Source organism: Bos javanicus, chromosome 23 (genome assembly GCF_032452875.1).
Source record: "Bos javanicus breed banteng chromosome 23, ARS-OSU_banteng_1.0, whole genome shotgun sequence".
Lineage (NCBI taxonomy): Eukaryota > Metazoa > Chordata > Mammalia > Artiodactyla > Bovidae > Bos > Bos javanicus.
The window spans coordinates 17137108-17155148 of NC_083890.1; the positions used below are offsets into that span (position 1 = coordinate 17137108).

Consider the following 18041-nt stretch of genomic DNA (forward strand, 5'->3'; position numbering starts at 1 on the left):
CAAGACTGAATTCAAAGGAAAAAACTGGGCTGTAAGAGTGTAGAAAACTTAGGAGCAGGCCTACTTTCAAACTAAACCAACCAACCTGTTCTCCATGTCTGAGTCACCTGTCCTGCATTCTCACTGATCATTCTTCCCTCTTAAAGCTTAACAGAGGGTTGCATCAGCTAATAAAATGGCTGTCACATGGAGCAAGGAAGACATCACTGTTCTTTACAAACTGAAGAGACTTTCTTATTGTTTCATTTTGTATGAGGGCCAGAGTAGAAGAGTATGGAAATAAGGAATACATTGAAAGGCTGATAAAGTGAGAGATTCAGGAGCAACTGAATATTTTCCTAACAGTTCTAGGTTTAGAAGACACAGGAAGACCATTATTGGGACTCTCTTCTCAAGTCTGGTATCAAGTTTAATGGATTAAGATTTCTATCACATCTCCCCAGAACTAACAAAATATAAATTCTAGGTAGCTAAGTTAATAATTTTGAAGGGAGTTTTTTTTTTCTATCAAAGACACTAGACTCTGGGGATGAAAAGGACATGAATTCCCCTTTTCATGTCCTTTGTTAAAAAGAACATAAAGGCTGTGGATTCTAAATGTGTTTGTACAGTTATAGTCGAACTCCCAAAATAAACTCATTTAGCCTATTTTTTTATTGCTAGTAACATAAAATAATTCAGTTTAAAATAAAAGGAAACAGCAAAGTGCAATCTAATCTATAACTGATTAATCTAAGACTTTTATTCATTTGTTAAAAATGTTTACTTATCTCTACCCTGTCTTCATAATTTAAAAAATAGAAGTCAACACATAAAGGATTAATTAAACCAAGTAAATGGGATGAACTGTGATTTCCAGTGATGCTGGTTCTTTTTAATTTGAAGGTAACATTTAATATTATATAAATATTTAATATTATGTAGAACCCGTGAATTGTTACACAAATGCTACACTGGAAAAGTCACACTTTGTCTAAACTACCTCGTAAACCCAAGTCTTCCAATCAACCATTCCTTACATTTGCGATCAGCTCCATGACACTGTTCTTCAGATAGACCTTCTCCAATCGAGACATGTTGTTCCATCGAAACCTGGCCACCAAAATGTATAAAGTCAACAGAGCAACATTAGAAGCCTTCTCTTCAGGAGAGATTAGCTTTGATTCCTATGTTAAAATTATGCTGGTGATTTTACTCAGAAATTCTACTGTGGATTTTGTATCCTTCAAAAAATGGACAGAAACAGTCCACATTTAATCAAAATGCTAAAAGCAAAAAGAGTTAAATATAGACAGTGACCCATTAATTAGAATTCAGGTAGGATCTGTGCACAGATGAGCTTTCCCCCTTGATTTTATTGACAGACCATAAGCAAATACGTCTCTGGGACAACTACAACAATGTAGTTGGTTTTCAGAAACTAGAATCTGATAGTACTGATTCCCTTTCTAGACTTGCTTTGTTCAGTCACTAAGTTGTGTCTGACTCTTTGCAACTCCATGGACTGCAGCACACCAGGTTTCCCTGTCCTTCATCTCCCGCAGTTTGCTCAAATTCACGCCCACTGAGTCAGTGATGCTATCTAACTATTTTAGGCTTAGAAGGTAATAACAACACAATTCCAGAAAAACTGTGACTAAATCTTAAAAGCTGATGGATTCTTCAGATACACAGTAGGAGTAGGAGACTCAAGTTAGAACAGGTTTTTAGTTATTCTCATATAATCCTGGTTAGAATCCTGCCATGCACACTCAAAACTTAAGGAAAAATAAATTAAAGGCAGTGTCTTTCTAGTGTCTAATCAGGTATTTATTTACCTGTACACCACATTATTATAAAAAGACTCTGAGATTGGTGGGCATATATTAGGAGCTCAATAAATGCTAAGTGATGTGAGCTAATATTTGCAGAGTGCTTAGTATGTACCATGCACTTTACACAGATGAAGAAACTAGGGAAAGGTTAAGTTCTGTATGAGAGCTCCCAATAGGCTGTGATGACCTCTAGGAAGCATTCCTTTCTGCCTGGGGATTGCTCTTTTCTACTCACCTAAAGACTATCTCTAAGAGTTATATAAGAAATAAAGATTTGCTCTCTCACATACTTGACAACGTGTTCCAGGATCTGAAGGCCAAAATGTCTGACGATGGCAATTTGTGTTTTCTCAGCCAACCGCAAACCACAGGGGACACAGACAGGGCACTTTTCTTTAAACTCCTCACAAAACTGAAAAAAAGAAAAGTTAGTGTTTCCCTTAGGAGCCAAGAGAAAGTGGGACTAGGAAAAAAACAGAACTCCAACCTGAGCTATTGTTTTAAGTGGCAAAATTTAGATAAATATTATATAAAGGATTATTTTCACTTTGATAGTTCCAGTGCAACGGCCAATTAGTGTTGGAAAAAATAAATAACATGACCTATATGAGTAAAAAACTGTTAGAGATAAACCCGTGAAGCACATGGGGGTGAAATGACAATTACTAGGGTTAAAAACCTTTGGTTGGGGGAGGAATAAAGCAAATGTGGAAAAGTCTTTACAACTGCTGAGTTTAGGTGATAGGTATACACAAGATCATTACAGCATTCTACTTATGTTATTTCATATGAGTTTAGGTGATAGGTATACACAAGATCATTATAGCATTCTACTTATGCTATTTCATAGTAAAACAACAAACAGAACCCAAATACTTCTGATTGCAAATCCTATGGCATACATCTATACATTGTAAAACTTCCTCCAAGTGATGCTCACTCTGCTTCATGAAGTTACATCTCTTAAAACACACACAGTACTGTTCCAGTGGTCATTTCTCATTGCCCACATACATTGTTTGATGGGGGAATAAACTCAAATCGTATTAGCATCCCCATTTGTTTTGTGTTAGCTTTCCTAATTTACACAAGAAGCAGTCTCAGTAGTAGAGAATCTGGCAGTCAAGAAAACTACTTTCAGGAAACCACCCCTTGCTAAAATGCAAAATAAGTGGTAGAAGTTCAGCTTTGCGCAAAATAGTCTAAGAATATCACACAGTAAAACATGGGGGTGGGGGGTTGAGAATTAAGCCAGAAATATCCAAGACACAGAAGTGGGTTAGGGAGAAGTGTAGGGATGTAAGTAAAAGGGCACTAGAGAGGCTGGAGCTCGGTTAGGGCGAGTCAGGAGAGTGTGTCAGCAGGAAAACGTTTAGTGAGGGAGACTATAAAGAATGTGGCCGATGTTGGGGACGGGTTGGACACGTGCTCCACGGGAAGGAGATGGGATGCAGGAATGTGGGGGTTAGGGGAATAAACTGGGTTCAGCCAGCTGTGGAGGGGATCGTGGTGCGGAGAAGAGTAAACAGAAGCGGGGAGAGGGGGAGGAGAGGGCAGTGGGGAGTGTCGGTGAGAAGAGACGGCTAGAGGCAGGGACCAGAGGGTCCCGGGAAAAGAGTAGGCGCGGCGAGCAAAGAAGGCGGGGAGTGGGAAGAGGCGCGGAGAGCTGCAAGGGGGAGGGCCCCCCGGGGTTGGGACCGAGGTCCAGGGGCCGCGTGGGCGGGAGACGGCCAGCGTCGTGGGCTGCGCCGGGACTGCTGAGGCTGGGGGAGGGTCTCGGGGCAAGCCCGGGTCGCCAGAACTCAGGTACCTTGAGGGCTTCTAGCCGGTAACGCTGGGTGGAGCTGGGGTCCATCATGATCGTCACCGCTTTCACCAGCTGCTCGCACAGCGCGTTCACTCGATCCATCGCCATGAGTAGTGCCACGCACCACGAGCGCGCAGCACCGCAGTCCTGGGAGCACGAGGCACGGACGGCTCCGTTGGCGGGACCACACGCTGGTACCGGGCCGCGGCGGGCCGAGGCGGGGCGGTGAAGAGCAGGAGGAGGAGCGTGAGCCACCGAAGATCCAGCCGGGAAAGAGCCGGCGCTGCGCACGCGCCCGACGTGCCAGTGCGCATGCGCCCGCGGAAGTGGCGGCTCCCTTATGACGGTTGCTCCTTGGTGGGCGGAGCGAGAGACTTTGGGGCCGCGGTACGCAGGCGCGTCAACGGTCCCCGGCGGCGCGCGCGCTGTGCGATTGTCAGGAAGGCGGTGTGCCGGTCGCGCTAGCCAAGGCTGGAGCCGCCCGTCTGTGCTGGCAGCTGCCTAGGCGAGAGCCGTCTGCGACTCTCGGTTCTTTTCTCCGTCGTCCCGGGGAACAAATCTGCCTCGAAACCGACTGATCCGTTCCCAGAAAGCGGACAAATATTCAAGACCGCTTTAACGTCCTTCCAGTGGACACCTAGCCCAGTCTCGACGGCGTCCGCGGGTGGCGGTTTTGCCAAGTGTCGTCACATTGGTAAGAGAATTTAGAACCGTTCGGTATCTCTGTTTTTAGACTTTTCATGTTGCCTTGGCTATTGGTTGTATAATATAGCAGTGATTGAGGACAACATTGGACCGAAATTGCAATGAAGTAGAAAGCGTTGCTTACAGAAAAGACCCTCGTATTGCCTTTTAAGAGAATTTTTCTTGTGGGGAAAAATGGTAGCTCTTAAACTTCCCTCTTCACTTGTACTTGTTTTCCTTGGCTGTGTTATCACCTGATAGGCACTAAATGTGTTGTGTACAGATCTTGGTAAATCGAGATCGTTAAAGATGAGGAATTGCAAATACCGAAGGTTTGTACAGTTTTGGTCATTTGAGGTGTTTGGTCATTTGAGGTGTAGCCTAATCCTTATTCCCAAAGGAAAGTTTTAACATAGAGTGTGTTTCACTTTTTATCTTTAAAAAGCTGTTGCTTTCTCCAGCAAAATACGTAAACTGAAAACTAAAACAGTTAAAATCTAAATATCCGTTTTTGGTGTTTGAATATTTAGGGAATGTTTACTGTACTTAAATCACTGCTCCCTGTTCCTACTCCACTTCTAGTATTTGTATCTAATATGGTACCTAGGGGTGTGTGTGTGAGACAATGCATTTACTATTTTTAATCCATTGTAAGTCTGTGTGTGTATATGTGTGTGTGTGTGAGAGAGAGGCATTGCATTTACTGTTTTTAATCCGATGTAAGTCTGTGTGTGTGTGTGAGACAATGCATTTACTATTTTTAATCCAATGTAAATCTGTGTGTATGAGACAATGCATTTGCTATTTTTTAATCAATATTAATCTATTCAAAGACTACACAAAAGCCACTTCAGGGCAAAGTGATTTCTGGTATGGTATGGTTTAAAGTATTACATTCTGCCTGTTTTCAGTGAGTGGAATTTGTAAGGAATTAATACCTTGACTCGGGGAAAGCAATGGCACCCCACTCCAGTACTCTTGCCTGGAGAATCCCATGGACAGAGGAGCCTGGTAGGCTGCAGTCCATGGGGTCGTTAAGAGTCGGACACGACTGAGCAACTTCAGTTTCACTTTTCACTTTCATGCATTGGAGAAGGAAATGGCAACCCACTCCAGTGCTCTTGCCTGGAGAATCCCAGGGATGGGGAGCCTGGTGGGCTGCCGTCTATGGGGTTGCACAGAGTCTGGACACGACTGAAGGGACTTAACAGCAACAACAGCAATGCCTTGACTACTCTGATTTTTTGAAGTCATCATTTTTACCCCTAATCTTTCAGCTTTGTAGTAGCATGACACTTTTTTCAAGGTGAATGTTAATTTTTGACACTTAAAAAAAAAATACAGTTGAGTGCTTACTCAACTGTAAAACCTGTGTTCTTTCATATTTAAATCATGAATTACTGGTATCTCCACAAATATCTTGTTTACGTTAGGTCAGTGGTTTCCAATCTCTGCTGCGCATTAGAGAAGACTTTTAAAAATTGCTATGCCCATGTCACACCCATACTGATTAAGTTAGATGTCTGGTAGTAGAAGCCAGAAATCAATAGTGTTTAAAGGTTCCTAGGTTATTCCAATCTGTAGTAAAGTTTGAGAGCCACTGCTTTCGTTTACTAAAGCCTTCTTTCAGATTTCTATCAATGTTAAATGAAAACATTAGCCTCTGTCAACAGTTTATAAGGTTCTTTCAATCTAGCATCCATACCTTTATGTATGTCTGTCTACAAATAGTGTGTAGTATTTTCTTTTTTTTTTTTTGTCTTCTTTTTGTCTTCAAAAGTTGAACATGAATAGATAGAAAATCAGTATCAGAACACTACAAAGTAATTGTTACAGGCCAGATCCACTGATGGGTGCTCAGAAGTTCAAAATTTGAAGAGAAACAGGGTATGTGCATAGTCTCAAAGTATCTCTTCTAAGAAAGGAAAAAATAGTAACTTTACAGTGAGAAACCTAGCAAACACTGTCAATATTCAATGATACGTTTACCATCACTAGTATTAAGACATAGTGACATCATGTGCCTCCAAACATGATACATGACTTGAGAAAAGCAGAACACTTCCACAATGTTCTTGCCTGGAATGCATAACCTCAATCTTATCAAGAGAAAACATCAGGGCTTCCCTGATGGCTCCGTTGTAATGAAGCTACCTGCCAATGCAGGAGACACAGGTTTGATCCCTGACCCAGGAAGATCCCACATGCCTCAGAGCAATTAGGCTGGTGCTCTAGAGCCCAGGAGTTGCTGCTTCTAAAGTCCACACACCTAGAGGTTGTTCTACGCAACAAGAGAAGCACTGCAGTGCGAAGCCTGTGCATTGCAACTAGACAGTAGCCCCCACTCACAACAACTAGAGAAGAGCACAAGCAACAGTGAAGACCCGGCACAGCCAAAATAAATACAATTTTTTAAAAAGAATTTATTTAAAAAAAGGGGGGACAACATCAGACAAACCTAAATTGAGAGATGTTCTCAAAGCAACTGAGTAGTTCCCTTTGAAACTGTCAAGGTCATGAGAAACATGAAATGGCACTGATTGGAGAAGACTAAGGAGATGTGATGACTAAGACTGGATCTTAAGCTGGATTCTGGAGCCAAAAATAGACATTAATGGGAGTAACTGGTAAAATTCAAGTAAAGTTTGTAGTGTGAATATTATACTAATGTTCATTTTTTAGTTTCGATAATTGTGCTGTGTAAAATGTAGCATTAGGGGAAACTGGGTATGGGAGAACCCTACTATGTTTGCGACTTTTCTGTAAGTATAAAAGTTTTTCAAAATAAAGAGTTTTAAAATGCACATGAATGCTTTGATACTATATATTATTTTGTGCTTCTCTTTACCCTGAACTTACATTTGAAATTTGTCTGTCCATTAGATTAACTGTTGACTTTATCCCACCACTGATGTACACTGTAATTTGCATTTGTACATGCAGTTTGCATTGATGTACATGTAATTTGCATTTCCCTATGCCTAATGACATTGAAAAGGCAGAGGAACCAGAGATCAAATTGCCAACATCTGCTGGCAATGGAAAAAGCAAGAGAGTTCCAGAAAAACATCAATTTCTGCTTTATTGACTATGCCAAAGCCTTTGACTGTGTGGATCACAATCAACTGTGGAAAATTCTGAAAGAGATGGGAATACCAGACCACCTGATCTGCCTCTTGAGAAATTTGTATGCAGGTCAGGAAGCAACAGTTAGAACTGGACATGGAACAACAGACTGGTTCCAAATAGGAAAAGGAGTACGTCAAGGCTGTATATCGTCACCCTGTTTATTTAACTTATGTGCAGAGTACATCATGAGAAACGCTGGACTGGAAGAAACACAAACTGGAATCAAGATTGCCGGGAGAAATATCAGTAACCTCAGATATGCAGATGACACCACCCTTATGGCAGAAAGTGAAGAGGAACTAAACAGCCTCTTGATGAAAGTGAAAGTGGAGAGTGAAAAAGTTGGCTTAAAGCTCAACATTGAGAAAACAAAGATCATGGCATCCTGTCCCATCACTTGATGGGAAATAGATGGGGAAACAGTGGAAACAGTGGCAGACTTTATTTTTGGGGGCTCCAAAATCACTGCAGATGGTGACTGCAGCCATGAAATTAAAAGACGCTTACTCCTTGGAGGGAAGGTTATGACCAACCTAGATGGCATATTCAAAAGCAGAGACATTACTTTGCCAACAAAGGTTCGTCTAGTCAAGGCTATGGTTTTTCCTGTGGTCATGTATGGATGTGAGAGTTGGACTGTGAAGAAGGCTGAGCGCCAAAGAATTGATGCTTTTGAACTGTGGTGTTGGAGAAGACTCTTGAGAGTCCCTTGGACTGCAAGGAGATCCAACCAGTCCATTCTGAAGGAGATCAGCCCTGGGATTTCTTTGGAAGGACTGATGCTAAAGCTGAAACTCCCGTACTTTGGCCACCTCATGCGAAGGGTTGACTCATTGGAAAAGACTCTGATGCTGGGAGGGATTGGGGGCAAGAGGAGAAGGGGACGACAGAGGATGAGATGGCTGGATACACAGTGATACACTGACTCGATGGACTGAGTCTGAGTGAACTCTGGGAGTTGGTGATGGACAGGGAGGCCTGGCGTGCTGCGATTCGTGGGGTTGCAAAGAGTCGGACACGACTGAGCGACTGATCTGAATGACATTGAGCCCATTTTCATGTGCCTGTTGACTATCTGAATATCTTCTGTAAAGTGTTCAGTTCTTTGGGGGGGGGAAATGGGTATTTTTTAAAGCTTTTAATGTTATTATCCTTCTAAACTTGTATCAATTTGTTATTCTCCTGCCAGCAGTATATGAAAATGTCTGTTTCATTCTTGTTAGTTTCCATGCTCCCATGCTTATGGTAATTCGACAATGAAAGAATGGAAATACAGCTTTCTTTGGTGATTTAGATTCAATATCCTTTCTAACTGTTCATAATATATTGTCTTACAGGAAAATGACTGATGGAAGAGACCGGGTAGTTGCTCTAGTGGACATGGACTGTTTTTTCGTTCAAGTGGAACAGCGGCAAAATCCTCATTTGAGGAATAAACCTTGTGCAGTTGTACAGTACACAGCATGGAAGGGTGGTGGGTATGTATCATAGTTATTCTTATAACTCTAAACTACGGTTTTAATTTCTGAGAATACATGGCACTATGCTAGGTCCTGTTTTTGAGAGTTCTGAACTGCTGTGTTTGAGAATGAATAGTAGTATCAGTGGGACTTCCCTGGCAGTCCAGAGGTTAAGACTGCACTCCAGAGGGTATGGGTTCCATCCCTGGTCAGGGAACTAAGATCCCATATGCTGTTGTGTGGCCAAAAAGTTTAAAAAAAATAATAGTAGCATCAGTGGCCAAAAAGTTTCTACCATTATGTTTATAACCTAGTTGTCATGAAATTTTATGATCATGTGAAATTGTTATGATCATGTAATATTTTTGCTCCATGGCCAAAAAATAGTAGCATCTGTGATCAAAAAGTTTCTATTATGTTTTAACCTATTCATCATGCTGAATTTTAATTACTTTTGCTTATGATCATGTCATGTTTTTGCTCCCCCTTTTTTCCTAACCTTAGAATAGTTGCAGTAAGTTATGAAGCTCGTGCATTTGGGGTCACTAGAAACATGTGGGCAGATGATGCTAAGAAGTTATGTCCAGATCTTCTACTGGCACAAATTCGTGAGCTCCATGGAAAAGCTAACCTCACCAAGTAAGAAGAGAAGATGGTTTAAGGGGAGTGGAGGAGTTGGAATCATTTCATGAGGCTAGGAACTGATGTTTTCTAATTTGTTTTGTGTAAATCACATCTGAAAAGGTTCCCTTCAGTCAGCCAACTTTTCAGTGTGAAATGAAAACAGATTTTAATATTATATTTTAGGACAGTTGAGAATCATTATTACCTATAATGATATCTACCCTTAATACCTTTTCAGTTCCTTAAATGTTTAAAAATTGGTTATTGTAATTAAAACTTAATACCAGTTCCCATGTTCTCAGGCCAAAACTGTGAAATTTTTCATTGGCAGTGTCTCTTAAATTTCACATCGTTATAAAGTAAATTCTAGTATTATCCACCCCACCCCTCCCCACTCATTCCTACACACACACACAGATGAGGGGCAAGTTTAGAGAGGTTAAATAATTTAATTTCACACAGCTAAGAAGTAGAAGACAGGATTCAACTTTTTTTCAGATCCCCACGTTCTCACAGTACACTATACTGTGTGTGGTGGTGTGTGTAGGGATCATGCTTTGACTTGGGACTTGAGATATTCCTGAATTCACCTATTAGAAGTCTAAAAGTGAGTGTCATAGCCAACCTCGCATTGGAATTACTGCCAGAAAAGAAGACAGATTTAACTGAAGATTAATACTATTACTCTAAAGTAGAATTAATTTAGCTAATGGACATATGTTACATTGCATTGAATAGAATTTTATGCTGGCTGGGAAAGACAGTGTCATGTCCCAGAAATATAGTTGACTTCACAGTGTGATTTTGAAAAGCCACATGCCACCAACTTTATACTGGATCATTTATTTTACCCTTAAAATCTTCATCAAGTAACGAACAAAGGCAGTTTTAAAAAATTTAAGAATATGTTTATAGACCAGAAAGTTATTAAGACCTGGATAATTTAAAATTATTTTAATAGTTAACTTGAGATGCCACATTATAAAAATAAAAATATGATTTGCAGAAACATATATATATGTATATATACACACTAAGTTTTTCAAGTATTTGTAAAAATACCTTGGAGTAATTTATTCACGTCTGTGAAGGAACACCAGCTACTGCAAAAGAGCATCCTTTCCTTGGTCTGTATGTATGTGAGTATATTATGCTGTCATGCTCTTAGGTACCGGGATGCCAGTATGGAAGTGATGGAGGTAATGTCTCGTTTTGCTGTAATGGAACGTGGCAGCATTGATGAGGCTTATCTAGACCTGACCAGTGCTGTGCAAGAGAGACTACAAAAGCTCCAAAATCAGCCTATCTCAGCAGACTTGTTGCCAACCACCTGCATTGAAGGGTTTCCCCAAGGGCCTACAACAACAGAAGGGACTGTTGAGAAAGGTACTTCCATAGCATCAGTATTGCTTCTGCTTCCTGCCTTTGGAACCTGCTTTGCTTGGTCACACTGCTCCTCCTTGGATTCAATGAAAGGAAACTTAACCTACAACGGGAATGAATCTCAAGGACTCACATGGAAGGATATACAAATTCTCTTATCTTTCCAGGTATATGGATATTGAGAAGCTGTGAAATCTGTAAAATCAAGTTTCTCCTTAAGCATAACTAGGGCAGGTTAAAGTTATCAGTAGAAGGCTGACTGAGCACTTCCATTATTTGTAGGTTAATGTATAACTTGGTTCATAAGAAGGGTGAGCTTTTTAAAGGGGACCTCAAAAACGGAGTTGAGCTACTCACAGGATGATGTCATCAGTGAGCTGCTCAAGGCCTCTCATTTTATTTGACTTATTTTACTCCTTTTCCCTTCATAGTGATTCCCCTCACTCCCTTCCTACCCCACAAACCCTCTGGCATTCACTTACATAGATCTTCTTAAACATGTATATGTCTTTACAAATTGTACAGTAGTGTTGCTTTGTTTTAATTGTTTATTTAGTTATTTTATTTGATAATTATCATTTTTTCATTTATTTTTTTGAAGTGTAGTCAATTTACTATTAGTTTCAGGTGTACAACATAGTGATTCAATATTTTTATAGATTATATTCCATTTAAAGTTATTATAAAATAATGACTATATTTCCCTGTGCTGTATCCATTTACTTTATACACAATAGTTTGTAACTCTGAAACCCCTGCCTCTAACTTGCCCCTTCTCCTTCCCTTTCCTCACGGTAACAACTAGTTTGTTCTCTATATCTGAGTCTGTTACAGTTTTGTTGTATTCATTTGTTTATATTTTAGATTCCACATATAAGTGATAACATACAGTATTTGTCTTTCTTTGACTCAATGTGTGCTATTAAAACTTGTGCTTTTATATAATGTGTCCTTTTAAAACTTGTGCTAGAGTTTTAAAAGCACACATTATATAAGTGAAAAGATGTTCAACATCAATAATTAGTAGAGAAATGCAAATCAGAAATACAATGAGGTATCCCTCATACCAGTCAGAAGGGCCATCATCCAAAAAATCTCCAAATAAAAATGCTGGAGAGGATGTGGAGAAAAGGGAATCCTTGTACACTGTTGGTGGGAATGTAAATTGGTACAGCCACTATGGAAAACAGTTTTGGAGGTTCCTTAAAAAACCAGAAATAGAACTACCATATAACCCATCAATCCCACTTCTGGAGTATATACCCAGAGAAAACCATAATTCAAAAAGATACATGCACCCTAGTGTTCATTGCAGCACTATTTACAATAGCCAGGACATGGAAGCAACTTAAATGCCCATCAGTAAAGGAATGGATAAAGAAGATGTGGTACATATATGCAATGGAGTATTACTCAGCCATAAAAAAGAAGAAAATAATGCCATTTGTAGCAGCATGGATGGACCTAGAGATTGTCATACTGAGTGAAGTAAGACAGACAAATACATGATATGTGAAATTTTTTAAAAATTGATTTTTTTGTGTGTGAAATAAAAAAAAAAAGAGGTACAAATGAACTTATCTACAAAACAGAAGTAGAGTCGATGTAGAAAACAAACTTGTGGTTACCAGGGGATAAGGAAGGGAGGAATAAGTTGGGAGATTGTAACTGACATATATACACTACTATATATAAAATTGGAGAAGGCAGTGGCACCCCACTCCAGTACTCTTGCCTGGAAAATCCCATGGATGGAGGGGCCTGGTGGGCTGCAGTCCATGGGGTCGCTAAGAGTCAGGCACAACTGAGCGACTTCCCTTTCACTTTTCACTTTCATGCATTGGAGAAGGAAATGGCAACCCACCCCAGTATTCTTGCCTGGAGAATCCAGGGACAGAGGAGCCTAGTGGGCTGCCGTCTATGGGGTCACACAGAGTGGGACACGACTGAAGTGACTTAGCATTAGCATATATAAAATAGATGACAAGAATGTGCTGTGTAGCACAGGGAACTCTACTTAGTACTCTGTTATGGCCTATATGGAAGAAAAATCAAAAAAAGAGAGTGGATATAGGCATTGATACATGTGTAACTGATTCACTTTGCTGTATACCTGAAACTAATATAACTTTGTACATCACCTATACTCCAATAAATTTTTTTTAAAAAGATGCAGTTGAGTATAAACTGCATTAATTTGCCATGAAACAATGTTAAAAGAAAAACTTGTGCTTCTTAATTACAAGATCATGTTATGGTACTATAGATCTCATTCTTTTTAATTTTCTTTCATTGGTGGTTTTACAGATCTATCCATGTAGCTGTATTTATCTGTAATTGATTGCTTTTTAAAAAATCATTTATTTTTGGGGGGGCGCTGGGTCTTCATTGCTGTGCGGGCTTTTCTCTAGTTGCAGCGAGTAGGGGCTGCTCTCTAGTTGTGGTGCATGAGCTTCTCAGTGAAGAGGCTTCTCCTGTTGTGGAGAGTGGGCTCTAGGGTGCACAGGCCTCAGTAGTTGGGGCATGTGGGCTCAGTGGTTGCGGCTTCCTGGCTCTAGACCACAGGCTCAGTAGTTGTGGTGCATGGGCTTAGTTGCTCTGCAGCATGTGGGATCTTCCTGGGCCAGGGATCAAACCCATGTCCCCTGCATTGGCAGGCAGATTCTTTACCACTGAGCCACCAGGGAAGCCCAGTTGATTGCTTTTAATTGCAGCACAATGTATGGTATGGATCTACTGTGTTTACAGACCCTTCTGTGTATATGATGAATGTCCTTATTAGTCCTCTTTTGGACCTATGCAAGGGTTTCTCTTGAGTATTTTCAGGAGTGGACTGCTAGATCATAGGGTATACACATATACTTAGTTTCACTAAATATTGCCAAATTGGTTTCCAGAATTGCTGTAACAATTTGCCTGACCCCTGACAGTACATAAGAGTTCCCATTTCCTCCCTATCCTCACCAGAAATTGGTATTACCTGATATTTTAAAATGTAATGGCTACAAAGGTGTACTTTATATTGGGGCTTGTTTTAACTTGTATTTCTCAATTTACTAATTGAAGTTGAGCTTTTTTTCATATACTTGTTAGCCAGTTGAGTTTCTACTTTTATGAGTTTGCTTATTTATAATCACCCAATTTTCCATTGGATTTCCTGCCCTTTTTGTCAGGGGAGAAGTCTCCTTCTGTATCCTAATTGTTGGTTCCTTGTCTGTTTTTGACACTTCAAACATCTTTTCCCAGGTCTGTCATCCATTAACTTTATTTATACTGTACTTTGTTTAACAAATTCTTTTAGTCCTTCCATTTTTCACCTTATGGTTTGTGCATTTTAAATCTCATTTTAGACATTCATTTCTCCCAGATGTTCCTGAAGACATTTTTCTACATTTTCTTCAATTTGCCTTATAGCTTATTTTTAGGTATTTCAACTATATGGGGTTTACCATTTTATTTGATTTAAAGTAGGAAGCCACCTTAATTATTAATCTTTTAGTGAGTCAGTTTTCCCAACAGTTATTTATTAATAATCCATTTTTCTCAACTTCTCATATATCAGTTGTTTGTAGAATAGCCCATTAGGGTCTCCTTTTGCTTCAGAAACACATTGTTTTTATTAGTTTGTGGTATGTTATAATATTTGATAAGGACTCCCCTCTACTTTTGTTTTTCAAAATTGTCTTGGCTATTTATGGACTTTTATTGTTTGGTATATGTTTTAGAATGCATTAGTTGAATTCCTCAAGAAATTCTGGAAGTTACATTGAATTCACATTTTTATTTATTTTTTAAACATATTTATTTAGTTAGGTGCACTGGGTCTTAGTTGCAACATGTAGGATCTAGTTCCCTGACCAGGCATCAAACCTGGGTCCCCTGAATTGGGAGCTCAGAGTCTTAGCCACTGGACTACCTGGGAAGCCCCTGAATTCACATTTTTAGAAAGGATAGTATCTTAATGTTAAATTATCCCATCTATAAACATTTCACCATTTTTTTAGGTCTTCACTTATGTACCTTTTAGTGATTTTTATTTATTTTTTAAAATGCATTTTGTTGAAATGTAGTTTTTTAAAATTTTTGACTGGGCTGGGTTTGTTACTGTGTGGGCTCTTTAGTTGTGGCCAGTTGGGGCTACTCTACAGTTGCGGAACACAGGCTTCTTCTTGTGGTAGCTTCTCTTGTTACAGAGCACAGGATCTAAGGCGCGTGGGCTTCAGTAGTTGTGGTTCCTAGACTCTAGAGCACAGGCTCAGTAGTTGTGGCACATGGTCCTAGCTGCTTCTGACCAACCAGGGATTGAACTTGTGTCTCCCACATTGCCAGGCGGATTGTTCACTAAGCTACCAGGGAAGCCCTGTTGAAGTATAGTTGATTTACAGTGTGTTAATTTCTGCCATACAGCAAAGTGATTCTTTAAGACACACACACACACACACACACACACATATATAATTCTTTTTCATATTTTTTCCATCATAGTTTATCACAGGATATTGATATAGCTCTCTGTGCTTTACAAAAGGACTGTGTTGTTTATCCATTCTATGTATTGTAATAGTTTGTATCTGCTAATTGCAAACTCCCAGTGCATCCCTCCCTGCCGCCCTTGGCAACCACAGGTCTGTTCTCTGTTTTGTAAGTCTGTTTCTGTTTTATAGACAGTTCATTTGTGTCCTACTTTAGACTCCACATACCTTTTAGTAATTTTTAAATTACGATTTTTATCATATAATTATGATTATTTCTGCTTCTTCTGAAATCTGGAATCCAGTAGGTTTCCCTTTTTCTTTCTCATCTAAACCTTGATATACATAAAGTGTGTAAATTAAGTGTATACTTGACTGATTTTCACAAAGTAAACCCACTTGTATAAACAGAACCCAGATCAAAAAACAACAGAACTCTAGAAGCCGCATTTGCTTGCGCTCCCAGTCATTCTCTGTCCCTCTCCCCTCTCTCCTATATAACAACTGTCCTGATTTCTATTTAACTTATTTTTGACGTTTCTAAAATTGAAATTATGCAGTACATACTTGAGTCTGGCTTCATTCATTCAATATTGTCTTTGTGAGAGTCATCCATTCTGTTGTATATAGTTGGGTTTGTGTAGTATTACATTGTATGAATATACCACAATTTACCCATGGATATTTTGTGGGTTTTTTTTTCCAGTTTTGGACCACTAATAACAGAGTTGCTATGAATATTTTTGTAAATATCTTTTGGTGAACAAATGTATACATTCTGTTGAGCATGTGACTGACGTGCTCAGTTGTGGGGTTTGCCTGTATTCACCTTTAGTTTGTCTGTACTCAGTGTTAGTAGATACCCCCAAAAGTTTTCCAGAATGGTTGTACTGATTTATAATTCTACTAGCAGTATATGAGAGTTCTAGTTGTGCCACATCTTTGTTAACCTTTGCTTTTTTCTCTTTTGTGTTTTAACCATTTTGATAATCGTGATATTGTATATGGTGATGTCATATTATGGTTTTAGTTTGCATGTTCCTGATGTTAATGAAATTGAGCACCTTTTTGTAAGTGATGACCATTCTTTCATGAAGTGTCGGTTTAAATACTTGCCCATTTTTCTTGGTTGTCTTATCTCATTCATCTATAGGACTTCTTTATGTATTCTGGATATGAATCATTATCAAATATATATACTGCAGCATCTTATGGTTTGTGGCTTTTCTCTTTTTAAAAATTTTTTGGCCATGCCAAGTGACATGCAGGATCTTAGTTACCTGCCCAGGGATTGAATCTGTGCCCCCTGTAGTGAAAGTCCAGAACCTTAACCACTGGACTGCCAGGGAAGTCTCAAGACTTCTTCTTTTTTTGAGGAAGGCCTGTATTGCTATGAACTTCCTTCTTGAGACTCCTTTTGCTGTATCTCAGATTTTGTATGGTTGTGTTTTGTTTTTATAATACTTAAAATAATTTGTTGTTTAAGTTTTTTTTAAGACTGTATGCCCTTTTAGACCTGTTGAAAGCTATGGACCCTTGTCTCAGAAAAATAGATACCTACATATAAGACAATTTTGCATGCAGTTTTCAGGAGATTTGCAGACCCTCTCAAAACCTACATAGTTCAGAATAAGAACTATTTATTACATATTACATTGGTTTTGTGGGAGGCAACTCATTGTTGAAGAGCTCTCTGGTGAAGATGATGGTGCATACCTTTGTTGGTGGTCAAATGTTACTTCAACTCAAATGGTTGTTCTATACCTATCTTTACTACGTTTTTCTATAAAATGCCGGTGTTTTAAAGAAGTCTTACTTCTGTATGAGGAAATAAAAGGTATTTGTATTATGAAGGAACAAGTTGCTTTATTGTGTCCAGTTTAAATTTTAAGCTTCCAGATGCAGTGATAACATCTTATTATTTAGAGTGTTCAGAATAATGCAATGTCTAGGAAATGATTTACAGTGATATTTCATATCATACTCCTGAGTCTTCACATGATGTGTGTAGCCAGAAAAAATCTGATAACAGAAATTAGCTGATCTAAGTGTATATAATCTCCCAGAAATTATTTTTCATGAATATGACATATATTTCAAAGCTAGGAAAAGAATCCAGGTGTCTGATGTTTTGGTACTAAAGTTCCCATTCAGCTTTACCATCCTGCCTCTTAATGGGTCCTATTTACCCATTTGCAACTTTGGGTTTTCTGTTTCTGAAATAGTTGTGTGTGTGTGAAGTTTAAGTAGTATGATTACTTAAAAATAATACTCATAAATTCCCAGAGTGAAAACTTTCCCTTTGGGGCCTCTTTGTAACTGGTTTGTGTTAGCTAAAGAACTCCTTTGTTTTCTCCTTTGCTTCCTCTTAATTCATTTCTTTCTAAGCAAATATTGAACATGTGAATGTGTATAACAAGAAACAGTTGTGTAGCTGTATTAATATAAAAAAATTATAAATCAACTGTCAGGGACTTCCCTGGCAGTCCGTGGTTAAGACTCCATGCTTACATTGCAGGGGCTATGGGTTCTATCCCCTGGCCCATGTGCTGCCCAGCTCAGCCAAAAAGAAACAAAAAGAAGATAAAAATAAATTAATATTTAAAAATTAAAAAAAAAAAAAATCAGCTGCCAAAGTTGAGAGCTATAGGAGTTGGGATAGACTCCT

At 39.2% G+C, this 18041-nt stretch overlaps 2 protein-coding genes across 3 annotated transcripts in view; one reads left to right on the forward strand and one right to left on the reverse strand.

The window, feature by feature from the left end:
* The window catches only part of XPO5 (exportin 5), a 42779-nt gene extending 38935 nt beyond the window's left edge, over positions 1-3844 (reverse strand). Inside the window, exons 1-3 of the mRNA XM_061398262.1 lie at positions 3625-3844; positions 2105-2226; positions 1020-1092 (exon numbers count right to left, since the gene is read on the reverse strand). Coding sequence (XP_061254246.1) covers positions 1020-1092; positions 2105-2226; positions 3625-3729 — 300 coding nt within the window. The 5' untranslated portion in view covers positions 3730-3844. The remainder of the gene's footprint in view (positions 1-1019; positions 1093-2104; positions 2227-3624) is intronic.
* A 197-nt stretch (positions 3845-4041) lies between these two features.
* The window catches only part of POLH (DNA polymerase eta), a 29193-nt gene continuing 15193 nt past the window's right edge, over positions 4042-18041 (forward strand). Inside the window, exons 1-4 of one of the 2 annotated variants that reach the window (XM_061398263.1) lie at positions 4042-4315; positions 8772-8912; positions 9399-9533; positions 10687-10904. In XM_061398263.1, the coding sequence (XP_061254247.1) occupies positions 8776-8912; positions 9399-9533; positions 10687-10904 (490 nt within the window). In that variant the 5' untranslated portion in view covers positions 4042-4315; positions 8772-8775. Of the gene's footprint in view, positions 4316-8771; positions 8913-9398; positions 9534-10686; positions 10905-18041 lie in introns of those variants that run through there. The other variant, XM_061398264.1, reaches the window with a different exon arrangement.